At 41.7% G+C, this 19,770-nt stretch overlaps 1 protein-coding gene across 1 annotated transcript; it reads right to left on the bottom strand.

Moving 5' to 3' along the window:
* Positions 1 to 2,142: 2,142 nt before the first annotated feature.
* Positions 2,143 to 13,010, bottom strand: LOC119913462 (G-protein coupled receptor 4-like). Its single transcript, XM_038732892.1, has 4 exons — positions 12,837 to 13,010; positions 6,284 to 6,471; positions 5,832 to 6,174; positions 2,143 to 2,352 (listed from the first exon to the last, which is right to left on the bottom strand). Exons 1-4 carry the CDS (start codon positions 13,008 to 13,010, stop codon positions 2,143 to 2,145), a joined length of 915 nt encoding a protein of 304 aa, XP_038588820.1.
* Positions 13,011 to 19,770: the final 6,760 nt, after the last annotated feature.

Genomic DNA, 19,770 nt, shown 5'->3' with positions numbered 1-19,770 from the left:
ATCACAAGAAAGGGAAGTAAAGGCTGGACTACAAACGAGCTGTTTTCAGGCAGTTCAGAGCAGAGTTTTCTGTGGGAGATGGGAACTCCCTTTGGGCTGGACTTTGGGCTTTTTCACTTTGCAAACCTTTACATGCACAAAAAAGAAATATAACTCAATAAAGGAGAGGGAAAAAGCCTAAAAGCAGAATACCACCTCTTTAAGATAACAACAACACTTCCTGATGATGTGTGGACATGTTCGTTAGATCTGATGTGAGGCTGAACGGCAGTCACATCAGCAAGCCAGCTGTTGAAAAATGATTTACAATTCTGCAAACATACATTCACACAACTAATTCAACTCAGATATGACTAAGCTCACATCTCTCCGCACAAGATGGTTTAGAGGAGACAGCTTGTTACAGTTTGCATGTTCATTTACATTCACAGAGTCTGTTTTGTCCTCTGTCTCCACACAGTCTGCAATGATGTAAATCTTTCTGAAAACATGACGTGTGGACCTGGAGATGACTTTTCATGAGTCAATTGACTGCTGTCAACAACAACAGACTGTTGAGGCTCAACTCAGGGAAAAAGCGGCAACATGTGAATATGGAGCCTGGAGAGATGAGTTAATCAGGGACAAAATAGTTCTTGGCGGATGCTAAGGGAAAAGGACTTAATGCTAGCCAGTAGCCTACTGTTGATGCAAAGCTGAGATCCATGGAGCATGAGAGATCTCACTTGGACACTGTAAATGTCATAGGGAAACAAATTTACAAAAGATCAGCCTGCATTACAGAAAGAAGAGACCGCAACAGAGCACAGGGTGAGGGTTTCTCCACATGCAAATACAGTGGCACATCATAGGGCTGGGGAAAAGAACGCTGCCCAGCATATATTACTACTACTAATAATAATCTTTATTTATAGAGCACTTTCCAAAAACAAGTTACAAAGTGCTTTAACAAGTGCAAAGGATATAAAACACATAAAAACAAATACACGGCAAAAGCAAGAAAACACTTAAGAGACAAAAAATACACGTTACAAGTAAATATAATATATATAAACATAAATAGAATAAAATTAAATCCTATTAAAGTATGTTTTAAGAAGGGACTTAAAAGAGTTCACTTACTCAGCTGCCCTGATTTCCTCAGGCAGGCTGTTCAGAGCTTCGGGCCCCTGACAAATGCTTTGTGCCTTTTAGCATATGTTAAGGCCTGCAATGCCTGTGGCACAGCCAATCATTTGGCAGGACTGTGTGAGAAAAGTAAGAATAAGATGGGAAACTCCATGCATTTGAGGGGTTGAAGAACAGACAAAGATACACGGTCTTGGAAACAAATGATGTGTATGCAACAGAGAGCATCGGTGCAGTGAGAACAAAAGGCAAAAAATGGTTTGTCAATCTTGGGCTAAATGGAAAACTACAGAGGAGCTACGTGCAATGTCCTGAGTCTCAGAGACAATAGGAGACTAGGTCCTAGAGGGAAATTAAAACCTTGTAGCACCACTCTGAAACTTTACTCAGACCAAGGACTGGAATCTTTAGGGGTCTTTACCTCAGAGTGTGTTGTACAGGGCTGCAAATATGACCTAGATTTTGAGGTTGTGCACATCAGAGGAGATGGAGCTCCTACACTTCTCCATCCCAGATGAGCTCAGAGTAGAAGGGCTGAACATGGTGGATGACAGCCTTGCCGTGCCTCTCACCAGAAGTACGGTCATCAGAGCATCTCATGATGTGTTCACCAACCCTGTGGAGGTGCACTTTGAGTTGGACCCAGCTGTTCAGCCGGTGCAGTGTGCACCACACAACATCCCGGTGGCCATGAAGGAAGCTGTGAAGGCTCAGCTCCACAGATGTGAAGCAGAGGGCCACATCACAGTGAGTCCACAGATCAGCAAGACGGTCACAGTCAAAAAAAAAGATAAGCTGCACATATGCTTACAGCCTCATCATCTCAACCCAGCGCTCAGGATGCATGATATCATGCCCTCACTGGAGGATGTGCTTTATAAACTGCCAAAAGCCAAAATCTTCACACTGGTGGACGCAAGAGATGCTTTTCTGCAGGACAAGCTGGATGAGGCAGCCTCATGACCACCTTCTGGACGCCTGAGGCAGGAAGAGGTGAAACTCCCGTTTGGTGTGTCAGTTGCCCCGGAGGTCTACCAGTGAAAACAACACGAGCTGCTGGAAGGGCTTGAGGGGGTGGAGCCTATAGCTGATGATATCCTCATCGTAGGCTGTGGAGACAGCGAGGAAGAGGCAGGCAAAGACCATGATGCCAAGCTGGTAGCCTTTCTGGACCGCTGTCGACAAGTCAAACTGAAGCTCGGGGTCAAGAAGCTTCTTTAATTGCTTTCAGAGCCCAGTTATGTTCAAGTGATTGTGTAACCATGTCTTTGGTTTAGTTCACAATTTGTTAATACAAGTGAAGTTTTCCTTACTTGAAGAAAGGGGAGATGTTTAACGCTGGCTCCATTTCCACCTTGGGCTAGGACAAGTTTCTCAAACATTTTTTGCAATTCTGTTTTCTTTAAAAAATCTTTACATATCTAGAATAAAAAAAGGTCTGAAAATGTCCCTTTGAAAGCTGCATGACAACAATGACCTGCATGAGTTCTATAAATAGTTGATGCTTTGTGCTTTGCATGAAAACCTGCTTCTAAAGAAATGAAGGCAGGCATGAACACAGTGTATGTAAAGTACATCAGAACAACAGACTGAATCAACAAATGCTACTTGTACGGCCTAATAGTCATCCAGGATCACCAAAGTTGGGCTCAGTGAAGGTGACCCAAATAGAAATTGAACTTCATGATACCGTCCCCTGAACGAGTTCCCTCTGCCACAGTGAGATGTTTTGTCCTCTGCATCCAAACATTCTGCAATAATGTGGAGCTTCCAGGTGTGAATGTGTGTAACTGTGTGAATACTAGCAGAGTAAAAAAGTGAGCACTGTTCTCTGCCGAATGAATCTAATGTGGCAGATAAATAAAGGTAGAATAACATTTCTAAATGTCTTCATTTATTGTAAACAGCAAAAGACTCAGTGACCCTGGACAATCAGAACCAGTTTGGGCTGAACAGAGCTTTATGCAGCTTTGGGCTTTCCTCTGGTTCGTGTTGAAAGATTTGAAGCCTGAACTCAGCCGACACAGTGACATCTGGTGGTTTACAGAAAATACAGCAGCCCAAACACTAAAACACCTCACTGATTTCATGCTGTAGTTTTAATCCCAGGATCAGTAAAAGTCTAGGAAGGCTATGTATTGTTTATTTGATTTATAATATTCTCTCCAAGTTACTGCAGTAATATTATTGAACTTATGAAAAAAGTATTTATGGTAGTGACCGCACTCTCAGCCCAAAGACTTATTGACATTGATAAAAGGAAGAAATCTGGCTTCAATATTCAACTGATAAGCAAAGCAGTGTTAAACTGCCACAAATTGAACAGGTAGATTTCAACTGCACTTATCAGGGCTGTGTTCAATAATGGAAAACTAGCGTACACTGTTCAAAGGGATTTGAATGATAGTATCATCACATCAAGGCCACTTTTTCCTTTAGCCCCAAAGCCAGATCAAGATCCTTTACAGACAGACAGACAGACTGTATGAGAGAAACATGAAAATACGAAATACAAAAATCACCTGCATTAACATCTAAGTTATTTTGGCAAAAATGTCATGTAACCAAATGTAAGGTTATTGTGGATAGAAGTACTCATAGTCAGACTAAATGTCTATTGCTTGCTGGGTGGCTTATCAAGGTAACTTCAGGAGTAACTTTGTGACATCGGGTGCAATTTCCCGAGTAACCCGTACTATGAAAGGCAGATAGATGTTAGCCGAGGTCTGTTGCCATGGCAGTTTACGCTGCATCTTTAAACTGCTCCAAGCAGGTTTTGTTCGTGGTTAACTCGAGGTTACCCTGTATGTGTGGACTACACACCACATCTGTACTCAGAGTTGATGATGAGAAGTATTAATACACACCACTTGATACAATATTTTAAGATTTAATCCTGACCTGTTCCAATGCAGTTGTAGCTAAAATGACGTTATTCTTGAGAATAACAGCAATATATGAGAAGCCGCCTAATAATGCTTGATCATACATACATACACGTTCGCACATACATACATACTGTCATTTGTAAGTATGTATGTATCCGCAAGGTGAGTATTTTTGTATGCGCAAGCTTAGTATGTATCTATGTGTGAGTTTAAGTATGTGTATATGTGAGGGTAAGTATGTGTGTATGTGCAAGGGAGTATGTATGAACGTGCATGCAAAGTATTAAATTTTGGCCTAGGCGGCTTCTCATATAAACAAGAGACACAACTTGTAATTTGAAACAATACAAACAGTACTGTTTCAGAAATTTACTTGCCGTGCTCGAAAGCAGTTTTTTACGAAGACGGCCGCGGGAAACAATGACGAAATCATGTGATATTTGGCCGCTCCATCAAGGGTTGCGCGCTGAAGGTGCTGTCACAGCTTGGACTCCAAATGCAGTCAGGGCTCTGAGAAAATCGCCGTGTTACTTTCGCCCTGGTTTACCCCTTCCGGCCTGGATCCGCTGTTGCCTTCAGAACGGTCTTACTTCTTCGTGACATACTTTCAACAAGGTGTTGTTGCATTTTCGTCCACACAACTGCTGCTCACTGGATATTTTCTCTTTTTCGGACCTTTCTCTGTAAACCCTAGAGATGGTTGAGTGTGAAAATCCCAGTAGATCAGCAGATTCTGAAATACTCTATACTCAGCCTGGTATAGAGTATAATGACCTGGATACCATATTGTGCCAGACAGATTTTACTTTAACAAGAGAGTATTAATATACTCCTTTGTCTGTTTTATTATTTATTTAATTATGTATTGATTTGTCACCGGGCCGGACAGGGGGGTAGACACGGGGATGGCGGGGCACAAACAGGCAGCACAGAGAAAGGACAAGACCTGTAAGAGAAGGAGGATGGAAGGTGGGGACAACAGGGAAAAGTTGTGGGAAACACCAATTGCAGAAAGCAACAAAACCTGCAACAGAACAGAGAGGGGGGCTTGGGGAGGAGAAAAACAACAACAAAACAAACAAACAAAAAATAGTAATAATAAAAGACAACCAGCCGAACAGCAGCAAAAAACAGCTGACATACAAAGACAACTAAGAGAGAAATGAAAACAAAAAACAGTCACGCACACTAAATAAGCAACACAGCACAGCCACGAGAGCTGGAATAATAACAATTAATTTAAATAAGTAACTTTAAGAAAAGCATCAAGAATAATTCTTCTCAAGGATTCAATTGATCTAAAATAATATCTGCTTTGCTTCTGGGATTAAAGCAGAATAATGACAGACATCAACTTCCAGCTCCAAACTAATAAAACACATTTTATTTCCATGTGTTGAAGCCATCACAGTGAACCAGAGCAAGTTGACCAAAACATTTCCCAGCAGCCACTTCTCCCACAGCAGAGTCCAAACAGTGCTTCCTGTTCTCTACAGTTAGGTGTCTTATTGGAAATGGTCTCAGTAGATGACAGGATCTGTCTCGTCTCTATCCTTTCTATTGGCCTCCATTTCTCCTCCTGTTTCCTCCTCTTTCTCTCTCTCCCTCTCCCTTTCTCTGCCTACATGAAGCTGACTGTGGAAATGTTGTCATCATTCATACTGATGAACTGCTGATATCATTGCTGTCCATTCTACAGCAACACACAGAGGCCAAAAGCTTGTCTATGAACCCTTTCCTCATGAACACATACAGGACTGAGTCTGCAAGAGGACTCAACCTAAGAAAAATGAAAGACAGGCTAAAGAATGTCACATCATCCTGTTCTCCCAGGTAAAAAATGATGGTGGGCAGGTACAGCAGCGTGTAAATAAGCAGCACCAGAACCGAAATTCCCACAATTTGTCGTTTTTCATCAGGGGAGATTGAGATGGTAGCAGACAGGGCTTTGAGGGTCCCAACCAGGAAGAATGTTAACAGCGGGAAGGGAAGGAGGAAGAGGATGGCGAAGATTATGTATGTCCCCAGATTTCCAACAAAGAAATAGAAACGGACGGCACAGACAGGAGAAAGGACCCAGACCAGGACACAGACCACCACAGAGGTCTTGATGGATAGTCTGAAGCGGTACCACAGTGGGTGGGCGATGACCAAATACCTGTAATACAAGATGGACACAAAGTCTTTGAGGAGCTTCAGAGTTATAAACTAATATAATGTTCAGACACAGAAGGAGCTCCACACATACTGGATAGACAGACAGATACCTTTCCAGGGCGACGCAGACCATGAAGCCAACACTGGCAATCAGAGCAGAGAGGTAAATATACATGAAGATGTCAGATATCCTCCTATCCACAGTTGGTGCCACATCAGCAATCATGAAGCTGAGTTGAAGCAGGTCGGTAATGAGAAGGTTGATGACGTAGATGGGAGCAACATGATCACTTCTCACCTGCAGGAAAACATTGGTAAAAGTCAACAAGCAGTTGGAAACATGTTGTGAAGTCCACCTCCTCCCAAATCTGTCATCTTGCTCTGCCCAGCAGCTGCAGTCAGAGCCATTTCTGACTTTTTCATCCAACAGAAATCTCAGATATGACCCACTGGCCAATCACTGCAGGAACAAGACTAAGGGCCAGATTTCCTGCAGCTTCTGCAGCAGTTTTTCAGCCACAGATATGAAATGTTCTGGCTCAAACACATGAGCTGGATTTATCCAGACTGGAGTCGCAGTTTGAGGCTCATGTTTGTGTTTGCAAGGTGAGAATCTCTCCTCATTGTAAACGTATTATATTGAGGATCGCACAAATAAGAAGAGGAGCCATGTTAACAGAAGGTGGGAGTGAGCTGGGAAAGTATGAGTTTTAGTTTCCTGAATAGATGATCAGAATTAGTTCAATCAACTCAAGTATGTTGAACCTGATGGAAGCGCCTGCGTGGGGATGAAAAAAAATCATCTATTGAGCTCTGATACTACGTGGGTAAATAACGAGCAGAGCCCCCATTTTAATCCAGTGGTGCTGTACGGGTGCCAATGTGGACCATGACAAAATCTTAAAGTTGTCTGGTTTACTGACCTAGAGTTTATCTGAACTCAGTCTCTGAAACCAAAAACCCAGAGTTTCCCGGACTTAACGTACTGACAGTTCCTGCTTTCTGAAACAGGGCCCTGTTTAAACCTGCTTTAAATCTGTAATCGACTTAGCCTAACCTACGCGGTACGAACCCTATTGTTTTTGTGTGTTTTAGTTATTATTATTATTATTATTTGTTGTCTGCCGCGCCAGCTCAAATTCCCGTGAGCTGGAATGAGCTAGAAACGTGAAACTTGGGGGAATAACTGGATCATCACAAAACTCACAGGATATGTTCAGATAGGTGCCCCGGATATACCTGGACAGTTTGATGTACATACGTCCCTAGGGGGGACTACAAGCGCAAGAAAGGTGCTTAGCATTACACAAATTACACTATAAATCCCATATTCATTCTCCAATCATCACAAATCTCTCAGGATGTGTCCTCATAAGTAAATGAAACATGCCCTGAAAGTTTCATTCAAATCGAACACCCGGGGGCGCTATAAATGCAAACAAACTGCAGGGGAAAAATCGCAAATCAGGCTACAAATTGCAAATTGTTTGTCCAGTCAACACAAAACTTGCAGGATATGTCTAGATAAGGACCTCACACATACACTGCAAGTCGCATTCAAATTGACCACTAGGAGGCGCTATAAATGCACAAAAGGAAGCTATTGATCATAAAATGTTTGTCCCATCGGGTGGTGCTACCGGGGGGGGGACACGGCCACCCTAATAAAACTGGTGGCTACCCCAGTGAACCCCCCGGTGAGGAGTATATGCATAAAATGCTTTATAGTGTACATATGGGACAGACGGTGTGTCTCCATCCTGCCTGAAAATCTGTGCAGACCAGCTGGCCCCGTTCAACACCATCATCCCGGACATCCTCAGCACCAAACTCACCCAGCTCACTGTGCCAGCCTCCACCTGTCAGTGGATCACAGACTTCCTGACTGACAGGAGTCTGCAGGTGAGGCTGGAGAACATCACATCCAGCACCCGGACTATCAGCACTGGCGCCCCCCAGGGGTGTGTGCTCTCCCCACTGTTCTTCTCCCTCCACACCAACGACTGCACCTCAGGAGACCCATCTGTCAAACTCCTGAAGTTCGCTGACGACACAACGGTCATCGGCCTACAGACGGGAGGTTGATCAGCTGACTCTCTGGTGCGGCCAGAACAACCTGGAGCTTAACACGCTCAAAACTGTGGAGATGATCGAGGCCTTCAGGAGGAGCCCCCCGACTCTGCCCCCTCTGTCTCTAATAGCCACCCGTTTACTGGTAACCAATTATTATTTATTCATTATTCTCTATCTCAGTGCTGGTCACACTGTTCATACTGTTATATTGTCATATTGTATATACTGTTTACCAAACCCACCTACCTCAAGTACATAACACCTGCACATAATACTTATTCATTCCAGCATCCTTTGCACTCTGCTCCATCGCACGGTGTATGTGTACCTGTATATCACATCCACCTCCAACATGTACATAACAATGATAATAATAATAATTTACTCCTGCATCCTTTGCACTCTGCTCATTGCACTTTTTTCTCAGTCTTTCTTTATTGTTGTTGTTTATAGTGTGTAAATATGTGTTCTCTACACTGTAGCCTGCGTTTGATTTTATTATTGTATTATTGTGTAAGTAAGTGCATGGTGAGCAATGTACAATCCAGAGTCAAATTCCTCGTATGTGCACACATACCTGGCAAATAAAGCTCTGATATTATGTAACTTCTGTGTTAAAAATTTAAATGTCTTAGCAGCATGTAGGTGTTTCCATATTAGGCTCCGTCACTTTAAGAGGGTAACCTCTGACCCTGAGCTGTGACCGACTATGGTTGTTTTTTTAAGAGAGCCTGTCACCTTTCTAAACTTGTGATTGGTTAAGGGGCGGGCCTAACAGGCAGAGCGGAGCAGAGTTACGAGTCAGCCTGTGTTTTTCTCTGGAGGTAACTTAGCCACAAGCTGCAGCAGACAGAAAGGTGTAATTTAATAATTATACAGACAGTCAGTAGCCTGGCTGGTTTATAATAAGTTTGTCACTCTGCTACACAGTTTTGTGTACTGTGTGAGAGAGCCGTGCTAGTCTGCAGATAGCAACAGGTTAGCAACATCGCTGACAGCAAGCTAACATTAAACGGACACTGTCTTACTGACAGCGCCGCACGTGAGCTGATAAGCACCTCTGGCTTTGAGGGAGACCATCCTGTACTTGTCTTCATCTTCATCTTTCTGAGAGGATTGCAAAACATGACACCAGCGGGAGTTATCTGGACGATGCTGAGACTGAGCTTACTTTAAAGGGTTAAACATGGCTGCCCAACAAACAGGTGGAGGAAACAGCTACGAGCTCAGTGACGGTCGGATCGTAACGTTTATTAAACTCTGTGGAAAATGTTAAACAGCACTGTGGGGCCGCAACGAGTCTCTCTGAAAAACTTCAGTCCTCCAGAAGTTTGCCCAGAGGAAAAGCCGCCGCTGGGCCTTTCTGCTGAAGTGAGCCTGCTTTGGTGAGTGAAGCATCGTTAATCATCCTGACTGTGTGCTGCTGCTCCGTGTATGGGACAAACTGTTGTGCTGGATCGGTTGATACCAGGCTATGGATTGCGGTTGTTGTCATGTAGCCGCTTTCATGCTGCTTTATTATCCGCGATTATTACGCCAATATGGCGGCTGGCTGCGCTGGATGAAAGGTACGGAGCCAGGAGTGTAAATGATCTCTCTCTCTCTCTCTCACTCTCTCTGTCTCTCTCTCTCTCTCTCTCTCTCTCTCGTGGAGCCATGCTGTTTGTTGACATGTTAGAAACATAGCAGCAAGAGAGAGTATTGTATTGTAGTTTTACTGGCATCTATATTTTCAAACCTTTTTAATGAAGTAGTATGGTTAATAATACTAGTATTTACATAGTATATATTTCAATTAAATTATTATATAGTCTAATATGGAAGAAAAATATTAATGCTCCGTGATGTCTGTAAATCTGAGTGGGCTTGTTCCCAGTAAACGTTTTGTTCTTTGCAGTCAGTGCACTCCTACAAATAAAAGCTGTAGTTGTTTTTTAAGGGAAAGGTCAACTAGCGTATTTGAAGAACTATTGCCCAACACATACAGATACATCACACATTAAAACAGGATTTTTATCGCCGCTTGCCATAATGCAAACACATTTTTTACATCTCCTCCTACACCGTGGCTCCAATTGCCACCAAATTTTCTCTGGATCATCATTGGCCTTAGCTTATATAAAGTTGTATAAAGCTTGTTGATAGCTCCTTTCGTTTTCAAGATATTGACCAATAAACATGTAAAGGGTGTGACTCAGGACATAAATAGACAAGAAACCGCAAGCGTTGGTCCAATCATCACAAAACTCACAGTATATGTCCACATGAGTGCCAGAAATATGCCTTGAAAGTTTCATTCAAATCGACCACTAAGTGGCGCTTTAAATGCATCGTAACTGAAATGATACAAATCAAGCTATAGATCAGAAAATGTTTGTCCAATCGTTACAAAACTTGCAGAATGTGTTTCGTAACAATATTGAACCATGTGTGTGAAATTTTTTTGATGGCGATATTGCGAAAAACGGTATGAACCCGCAAATCGTCGCTTGCGGCAATATTCTTTCTTGCTTCCGTCCTGTTTTTATGCTGTTTTGCTTCAGCTTTTAATAGTTGGGTGTGAATGCTGCGAGTATTCACATCCTATGTTATTGCTAACCTTTATTATTATTCTTCCGTCACGTTTCTTTGTCCGCTAACTAGTCCCACAGCTTTTGACATCCGTTCAAACTCCAAGTTGTCCGGCTGAATGAGGAATGGGGTGCTATTACTTTTGTCATTGATACCTTGAATACTTTCAAAGTTTTCCAGGAAATTTTTCCCATTCTAAGTGAGTGGAGAGACTGCCGAAATCCTCCTCATACCTACTCCGCTTTGAAAGCTCACCAGTTCAGCATACTTTCAGCTACAGACTTGATTTAAACTGTAAACTGGTCACAAGGAGTTAATCTATTAATGGTGTATTCAGCGTTTAGAAATATTTTATGGTTTGTTCACGGTCGCTGTCGAAGTTTTATGCTTTTTTGAGCTCTTTTCTGAGTTTATAATGGGTGCGTATTGCGTGAGTTAGAGTGGGTGACATCATCACTACAGTGTGGCAGGCTTGCAAAATTGTCTTAAACTTTTCTCTTTAACTCACTGGCTTGACCACAATTTTAACTCTTCATGCATAATTTTACACCAGAAATGTAGTAAATTTTGGGCTTTTTAAATCCCCCGGACTTGTAGATTTGTCGCCGTGTCCTTCCAAAGGACAACAGTGACCATTGGCTGCCATTATAAATTTGTGTCAAAATGTCTGGAGCAGAGCAGAGCGTACCAGTTTTTTAACTCATGCATACAGAGAGCCCTCAAAACATGGAGCTTTAAACTTTACTGCATGGGAGAACACATGTAAGCATAACTGTGTCCCAGCAGGTGCACACACACAAATTAAAGGAGAGTTATTAGGCTTCTAATATTTTCTTAACAATAATGTTTCAGTGTCAGATGTTCATGTTAAACATGGCCAAAGCTCTACTCTTGGCTCTTAATGATGTCATACAGAGCCGGTTTTCCATACATGGTAATTTGCCTACGGCCTCAATATTGTCCAGCTGCGGACTGTAGCACCTCTCAAGCCACGCCCCTCGCTCACACCACGCCCCCTGAGCTACTGTCCGAAGCCGAACCGTTCTCAGCCTGGCAACTCCTACGCTCAGTCTGTCTGTACCACTCGGCAGCATAATCACCCTGCTTCAGGATCCAGGCCAATCAGAACACAGTGGGCTTTTGGAGGGGTGGGGGGGCTTAAAGAGACAGGAGCATCTACAGCTCGTTTCAGACAGAGGCTGAAATGACAGCTTGCATGAAGGGGCTGTAACCCAGAAATTTATTTTTGAAAACTTTGAATCATTCAAAATGATACAAAGTTTAAGGTTAGCAATCCAGTTTAGCGTCAGCCTTCAACAGCCAGCATTCACACCTCGATTTCTCCAGAAATTGCACTGCTGGTACTTTTCACTATTCCTGCTTTCTGAAACAGGGCCCTGTTTAAAACTGCTTTAAGTCTGTAATCAACTTAGCCTAACCTGTTTTCTTTCTTGTTTCCGGCCTGTTTTTATGCTGTTTTGCTTCAGCTTTTAAAAGTTATCTCTAGTTGTATTGTGGTTTATATGCTGATCTTGTTGTCTTTGTTTTGTCATGTAAAGGGCATTTGAATACCTTTTTAAAGCATTATATAAATAAAATGTATTATCATTATGATTATTATTAAATTGTTGGACAAATGAATATTTATGACCTGATGATCCATCAAATAGTTTTCAAAAACCAAAATACAAAATTAATGTCTCCAGATTTCACAATTTCCTCTCAAATACTGCTGCTCAAACTGCTCTGACTGTTTGATGTTTGTCTTGAGCTGTAACTAAATGGTGCCATTAACCTCAACAGTTTAAGAGAAGGCTGGATGGAGCCACACATGGAAACTGCATCTGTTTAGGGTCCAATCAGCTTCATGTACATTTTAATTATGGAGTAGATTATTCCCGTAAGGCCCCTGACACCTAGCCCCCAAACCAGATCCAGATCCTTTACAGACAGACAGACTGTAGGACAGACACACGACACAGACAGGAAATAAATAACTCTAAGTCAGAATGTACATACCATAGAATAAAGAGAATAGATGTTCATGAGGGTCAGAGGAAGGCCGACAGCGATGATTATGTATGTCACCACATTCATGATGAAATCAAGTTTGTTGTAATAGTCATCGAGCTCAGCGGTGATGTCGCTGTAATCATAGCTTTGGTGCAGTGAGTTAAAGTAGAGACCTTCCATTCTTCAGAGTGAAACCTGTTTGAGAGATCAGGTTATTAAAGGGAGCAGGTTTTTAATATCTACCTAACATTGTTCAGTGACATCACTAAAGCTGTGAGGTGAAGTTCACACAAACACAGTGTACTTATAGTTTACCCACAATCATATCAAATCACAAACTGCTGTCTTTCAGTTTTAGATATTCATATAAATATTCATGCACATCCATCTTCATGACTGTGTGCAGTTCTTGTCCTCTCTACATATAAGAAAAAAATAATGTCCCAAACTTTACCTTTGAAAGCTGCGAGACCCGACCTGAAAGAGTTCGCTACTACAAAGTCTGATGTGTTGTCCTCTGCATCTACAGTCTACAGTAAATATAGTCATTTAAAAGCTGCAGTAGGTTCCTGTTGACTACACTTCCTCTTCTAAAAGCGTGAGAAAGGCAGGAATATGCTTTAATCTGTTCTGTGGTCCTGAGATGACTGCCTGTCGTCACGTCAGCTGAAAGTGCAGATGAGCTGCTTTGAGTATCAAACTCTTCCTGCAGGCTTGAAATGAAAGATGTACTGCTTGTCTTCACAACCATGAAAGCACATACCCATACAGATGGACCCCAGACAGCATGGGGGCGTACCAAAAGGCACTGGAAAATCAAAACAAACATGATTTAACTCATTTATTTCTAACTGAAACATTTCCCCAGAATAATTCTGCTGTGGACAAAATCAATTCAATTTTTCATCATTTGGCTTCATTGTCTAATTTGAAAGCCTCCATACCAAAACCTCAACAAATGAACAATAACAAATGGTTTAAAATTTTCCAATTTGTTCTAGAACCAATAATTCTTTATGGCAGCGAAATTTGGGGGCCAATAATCTTTCCATACTGAGTTCTGTAAGAGCATCCTGCAGGTGCAGAGAAAAACACCAAATAACCTGTGCAGAGCAGAGCTCGGCCAATACCCCCTCTTACTAAAAATACAGAAAAGATCAGTTAAACTTTACAATCACTTAAAATCAGTTAACCCCCAGACATATCATCACAAAGCGAAGCTGAAACCAGAGAAGAGTCCCCTCAGCCAGCTGGTCCTGAGGCTCTCTGCAGTAACAAGACACAAACACAAAGTAAATTACAATGTTATCTGACCCTAAAAAGAGAATTCACACTGGCAAATTACCTGAGCACAATAAAATGCCCTAAACTAAGAAAAATGTTTACAACATACAGACTGAGTGAACACAGCCTGGCCATAGAAAAGGGTCGACACAGACAGAGCTGGCTACCACAAGAGGAGAGACTCAGGGGACAGGTAGAGACAGAGGACAGGTAGAGACTCAGAGGACAGGTAGAGAGGTAGGTAGATTTGCTAAACAAATCACCAATCATCTTAATTGCAGTTCTTTTCCTTTGCACTCAATGCAGTTTGGATTTAGGGCTAATCATTCTACAGAGACAGCAATATGTTATTTTCTGGAAAATATGGACAAAGGAGGGATAGTGGGAGCAACCTTTTTAGACTTTCGTAAAGCATTTGATACAGTCAACCATTCAGTTTTACTGCACAAACTTCATATATTTATCAAATTCATTAGTCCCATAATTCATACCTTTCATCTCGATCACGAAGTGTAAGAATCGACCAATATAATTCTACTCCCTTACTATTATTAGCTGGTGTTCCACAGGGCTCAATTATAGGTCCAATTCTTTTTAGTTTATACATTAACGATTTACCATCTGTGTGTAAGAACTGTGACACTTTGATGTATGCAGACGACACAGTTATCTTGGCCTATGGAAAATCCACAGAGGAAGTTGCCTCAAAACTGACAGAGGCCATGTCACTGATCTCAACCTGGCTTGAGCAATCCTTTCTGCAATTGAACATATCCAAAACAGTTACCATGTTCTTTTCAAAAAACAATATAAAACCCGAAATTTTAATATCTGGAGAAAGATTATAGGTCATCACAGAATATAAATATTTAGGATTACATATAGACTCAAACCTCAATTTCAAAATTCACATCAAAAAAGTTAGTAATAGGATTAATTTCAGTCTAGCAAACTTCAGATTAATCAGAGATTTCCTTTCAACTGAAGCTGTTAAATCATATTTCTTTTCCAAGATTTTATCCCACATAACATATTGTTTAACAAGCTGGTCCAATACTCACTCTACAACAATAAAACCATTAGAAACATTATACAAACAAGCATTAAAAATACTGGATAAACATACCATTACCACCACTGTAGTATTCTGAGGAAATATCAGTTACTTACCTGGGACAATCTCATTAAATTCAAAAACATCTGTTTAATTAAAATCAGACATGGTTTAGCACCTCCTCCACTATGTGACTTTATAAATGTCAGATCCAGTGAGATCAGGGTAACCAGAGGGGCAGTGAGGGAAGACTGCATCGTCCCCGTAAGAGCAGCTCAGCAATGGAACACAGTGCTGGCAGACTACCTATGTAAATTAGCACTTTTTACCTAAATCGGGTACATTTACATTGTTTTAATGTTGATTAATGTACACTGTCCCCTTTCAAATAAATAAAAAGAGAAAGAGAAAAAGAGACAGAGGACAGGTAGAGACTCAGAGGACAGGGAGAGACTCAGAGGACAGGTAGAGACAGATGACAAGGAGAGACTCAGAGGACGGGGAGAGACTCAGAGGACAGGTAGAGATTCTGAGGACAGGTAGAGACAGATGACAGGTAGAGACTCAGAGGACAGGAAGAGACTCAGAGGACAGGTAGAGACACAGATGACAGGTAGAGACAGATGACAAGGAGAGACTCAGAGGACAGGTAGAGACTCAGAGGACAGGTAGAGACTCAGAGGACAGGTAGAGACACAGATGACAGGTAGAGACAGATGACAAGGAGAGACTCAGAGGACAGGTAGAGACTCAGAGGACAGGTAGAGACAGATGACAGGTAGAGACTCAGAGGACAGGTAGAGACTCAGAGGACAGGTAGAGACTCATGCCCAAAATATAAAACACTAAGACAAAAATACTTTGCAAACATTTCCCAAATATACTCCAAATTCAAATTTATACACACAGAAACTCCCCTATTTACTGGGAGAAATGTCCAACTGTGAAATCACGGCAGCAAAATATTTCTCCTCATGCAACAAACTGAGGACAACCAGTGGAAACTCTAAAAGCTAAATAATAGCACAAATTTTCAAATTATTATCATTTTGGGGGAGGTGAGAGGGATGGTGATGGCGCACAGAGAAGATGATTGCATTTGGTGTGAGAGACCTGGGTTCGATTCCCACGGTGAGACATCCACCATTGTGTCTCTGAGCAAGACATTTAACCCCTCGTTCAGTGGGGGTTTTTTTGGATAAAAAGCGTCCACTAAATGTAAATGTGATGGTGCAACGGGTAAGACACATGCCTTTGGTGTGAGAGACCCGGGTTCAATCCCCCACTGTGACCCATCCACCATTGTGTCCCTAAGCAAGACACTTAACCCCTAGTTGCTCCAGAGGCGTGCGACCTCTGACATGTATAGCAATTGTAAGTCGCTTTGGATAAAAGTGTCAGCTAAATGTTTGATTGTTTGCTATTTTAGTAATTGTTTTGTTTTTAAATGTCACATTTGGTACTGATTTTTTTTTTTTATAAAAAAATTAATGAATACTTTTTTTGTCAATTAATATACATACACACCTTGACGGAGTAGCCCCGTCAGGTCCCGCGGGTAACTCAGCGCAACCACTGTACATACACATACACACTCGCTACTCGCCCATTTCTCCCGTTCACTCCGTTTCCCCATGCGACGTCACAATGACGTCATGTCCAGATGCCGGTTTTTGGCCCAAAATAATTTTATTATTTTTGTTGCTTGTAATTTTACAACATTTATGGTAATTTTTGTATTAATGAAATATAATGATATTTATGAGATATGGCCAATTATTGAGTTAATTATCTGGGAGGATGGGCCTCAGTGGTTAAAAGGGGTTCCTTCTTCAGCCCAGGGTGTGTGTGTGCCAGAGCTGTTACAGAGAGAGAGACTCTGCTTGTTTATAGATTTTTGTGGGGGTTTTTTGCTTGGACTGTAAACACTGTACATTTTTGTAAATACTAAATTTTTGACTATTTTGTTGCTGAGCGCTATTTTTGCACCTTGGGAAGGATGAGCACAATAAATCACAAAAACATAATTTACGACTACGCCATTTTTGTTAATTTTGAGTACAAGCCCCGTCACACACTTATGGTTTTATCTATTTATTTAAATTTAAATTTTTTATATATTATTATAATAACACACACAAACGTTACTGTTTCATTTATTTATTTTATATTAATTTTTAATATATTTAAAGTTTTTTTTAACACACACACATGCTTACTGTTTTATTTATTTACTTTTAATTTTTATTGTTTATTTTTACAGAATTTTTATATTCTTATAAAATTTTTATATATCTTTATTTTTTATTAACACTTGTTCACGTGTTTATTGAAATGTAGTTTGTATGATGCTTTGGCAATATTGTTGTTACACATTCATGCCAATAAAGCTGATTTGAATTGAATTATTATTAAAACTTCCCACCATGAGCAAACACCTGCTGACAGATGAACTAGCACATGAAGAACAAAGTGATATTGATTCTGTTCATAAATATTCTGTTTCTGATAACGCTTTACTAATTAATGATACTAAATGAGCCACGCTTAGAGGCAAAGAAACCTCGAGCTGAACTGTGACTCAGGATCAACGGCCATCTGCCTCAACATGTTACAGACAAATACAGTCTGTTTCACGGTTCAGTTGTGACTCTCTGGGTTTCCCCTTTAGTGTTTCTCTACAGTGAATATAGTAAGTAATAAGATGCAGCATGTTCCTGTTAATCTGCACTTCCTCTTCTGAAGACGTGAGAAAGGCAGGTGTATGGCATTATCCTGTTCTGTGGTCCTGAGATGGCTGCCTGCCGTCACCTCAGCTGAAAGTGTAAATTAGCTGCTTTGAGTATCAAACTCTTCCTGCAGGCTTGAAGTGAAAGATAAAGTGCTGAAATTCTCTGCCCAGAAAACTAGTTTGTTTTGTATTCTCCAGTACTCTCTCACTGTATCGCTCACGTGCCTTTTTTGTCTCCTCGGCTCCTGTTCCATATTCTGCACCCCAGACTCCTCAGACCACCTCAGACCACTACTCCTCTTCAGTCAGCGAGCCAGCCTCCCACCATCGTCAGCCACGCTCCCCTTTCCTCTCCAGCCTCGTTGTGTTGCTCATTAAAATACATTGTTGTCAACAAACTTCAGAGTGTGTGTCTGCTCCTGGGTCCTCTGAAACACAAACTTAACCGTCTGCCCATCTACACCGCTACACAGGTACGTTGTGTTTGCTAACAGGCTGGACTCAAACGCAGGACTTGTTGTACCGTAAGTCTTTGCTGCAAACCAGGTGATAATGGGAGAATGAATGTGGTGGCAGGGGAATCCAGAGGAGGCGGAGAGAGAGTGGAGGTGATGGATCTATGTGGCTCAAGGAGCAAGCGAGCCTGGCAGGAAGCATACAGGAGGCAGACGGGCATGTGATGATCCTGCAGCACCAGAGACAGATGTTAGCAGACAGGTAAAGCACAGACAAGGCACAACAAGCAAAATCCACCAGAGAGCAAACTGCTGTCTGAGAGAATCACTAAGGCTAAAAACACATCTGGTGAAGAGTGGATGGAAAACTGCAGTTGATGTACTGCAGGTGAGCAAACTAATGAAAGGCAGGTGAGTGAGGTGAGCAGGACGATTGGTGGATTGTGAACAGGTGTGTGGAGCCAGCAGCCAGGAGACGTGGGGGAAGGAAAGTCACGCCGACAGACACACAGATAACAAACAGGGGAGACAAAACTCTGAACGTGGACAGACTCGACCCAGCATCAAAGTTTATTCATCTAAAGGAGGAAGGCAATAAATCTGCTGAACATTATGTGCAAGAATGTGAATCTCTCCTCTGTAGCCAAACAGTACATGCAGATGTTCTGTGGGGGTTGGTGAGATGCAGGACTTCCTGGTGACAGAGTGCAAAATGAATGTAGTGAATGAAAGAACAATATGGCGCCCTCTTGAGTCACATAGGTCTGAAGAGACACGTCAGGACCCTGCTTGACCTCATGTTTGCAGACTGATGAAACTTTCTCCATTGCTGTAAATCAAAATGTTTCTGTGCAGCGCTCACGTAGGTTTTAAAGGGTTAAAGGAAAACACTGAATTGTAGGAACTTTAGTAGTGGTGCTGCTAAACTACTCAGTGCTGTTCTCACTCTAATCTAATCTATTTCAGGTTTACACCAGTGTAGGTGGCTTCACAGGTGTCCCTAAACAAAACCTCCTCCAAAGCTTTTTAATGAATCATCTACTTTTATTGCTGACTGGATCATTTGTGTAAAGTGGGGCAAGTTCTACTAAAATATTTTCTTCCAAGCTTATATTTGTTTGCTCATGCCCTGTGGAACCAAAATCAGTTTTAATGCCCAGCAGCCGGTTTTTGAAACAAAAATGGAATCAACCGAAGCGCTGGCCACAATGATGGACGCTGCGCATGACAAACATTTCTCCAGAGTTGAGGCCATTTCTAAAGAGCGATTTACTCGGATTGAGCAAAGCTTTGACTATCTCCAGACAGCTTTATCATTATTAAAAGAAGAATCCCGTGCACTCCGTGGAGATCATGCGACTTTAAGGAAACGCACAGAAAAAGTAGAGCACACCTCATCTTTATTGTCAAGCACGA

The sequence above is a fragment of the Micropterus salmoides genome, unplaced genomic scaffold, assembly GCF_014851395.1.
Source record: "Micropterus salmoides isolate LMB-PRFRI ecotype aquatic unplaced genomic scaffold, ASM1485139v1 Ms_hic_scaffold_2, whole genome shotgun sequence".
NCBI classification, from domain to species: Eukaryota; Metazoa; Chordata; class Actinopteri; order Centrarchiformes; family Centrarchidae; genus Micropterus; species Micropterus salmoides.
This window is presented reverse-complemented; position numbering and strand designations above follow the sequence as displayed.

Coding starts and splice junctions, on each gene's coding strand:
- LOC119913462 (XM_038732892.1), bottom strand. CDS start 13,010: ATGGAAGGTCTCTACTTTAACTCACTGCACCAAAGCTATGATTACAGC. Junction 6,175..6,283: donor GTCTGCGTCGCCCTGGAAAG/GTATCTGTCTGT, acceptor CTTGTATTACAG/GTATTTGGTCATCGCCCACC. Junction 2,353..5,831: donor ACCTGGGAGAACAGGATGAT/GTGACATTCTTT, acceptor GGGCTCTGAAAG/CAATTAAAGAAGCTTCTTGA.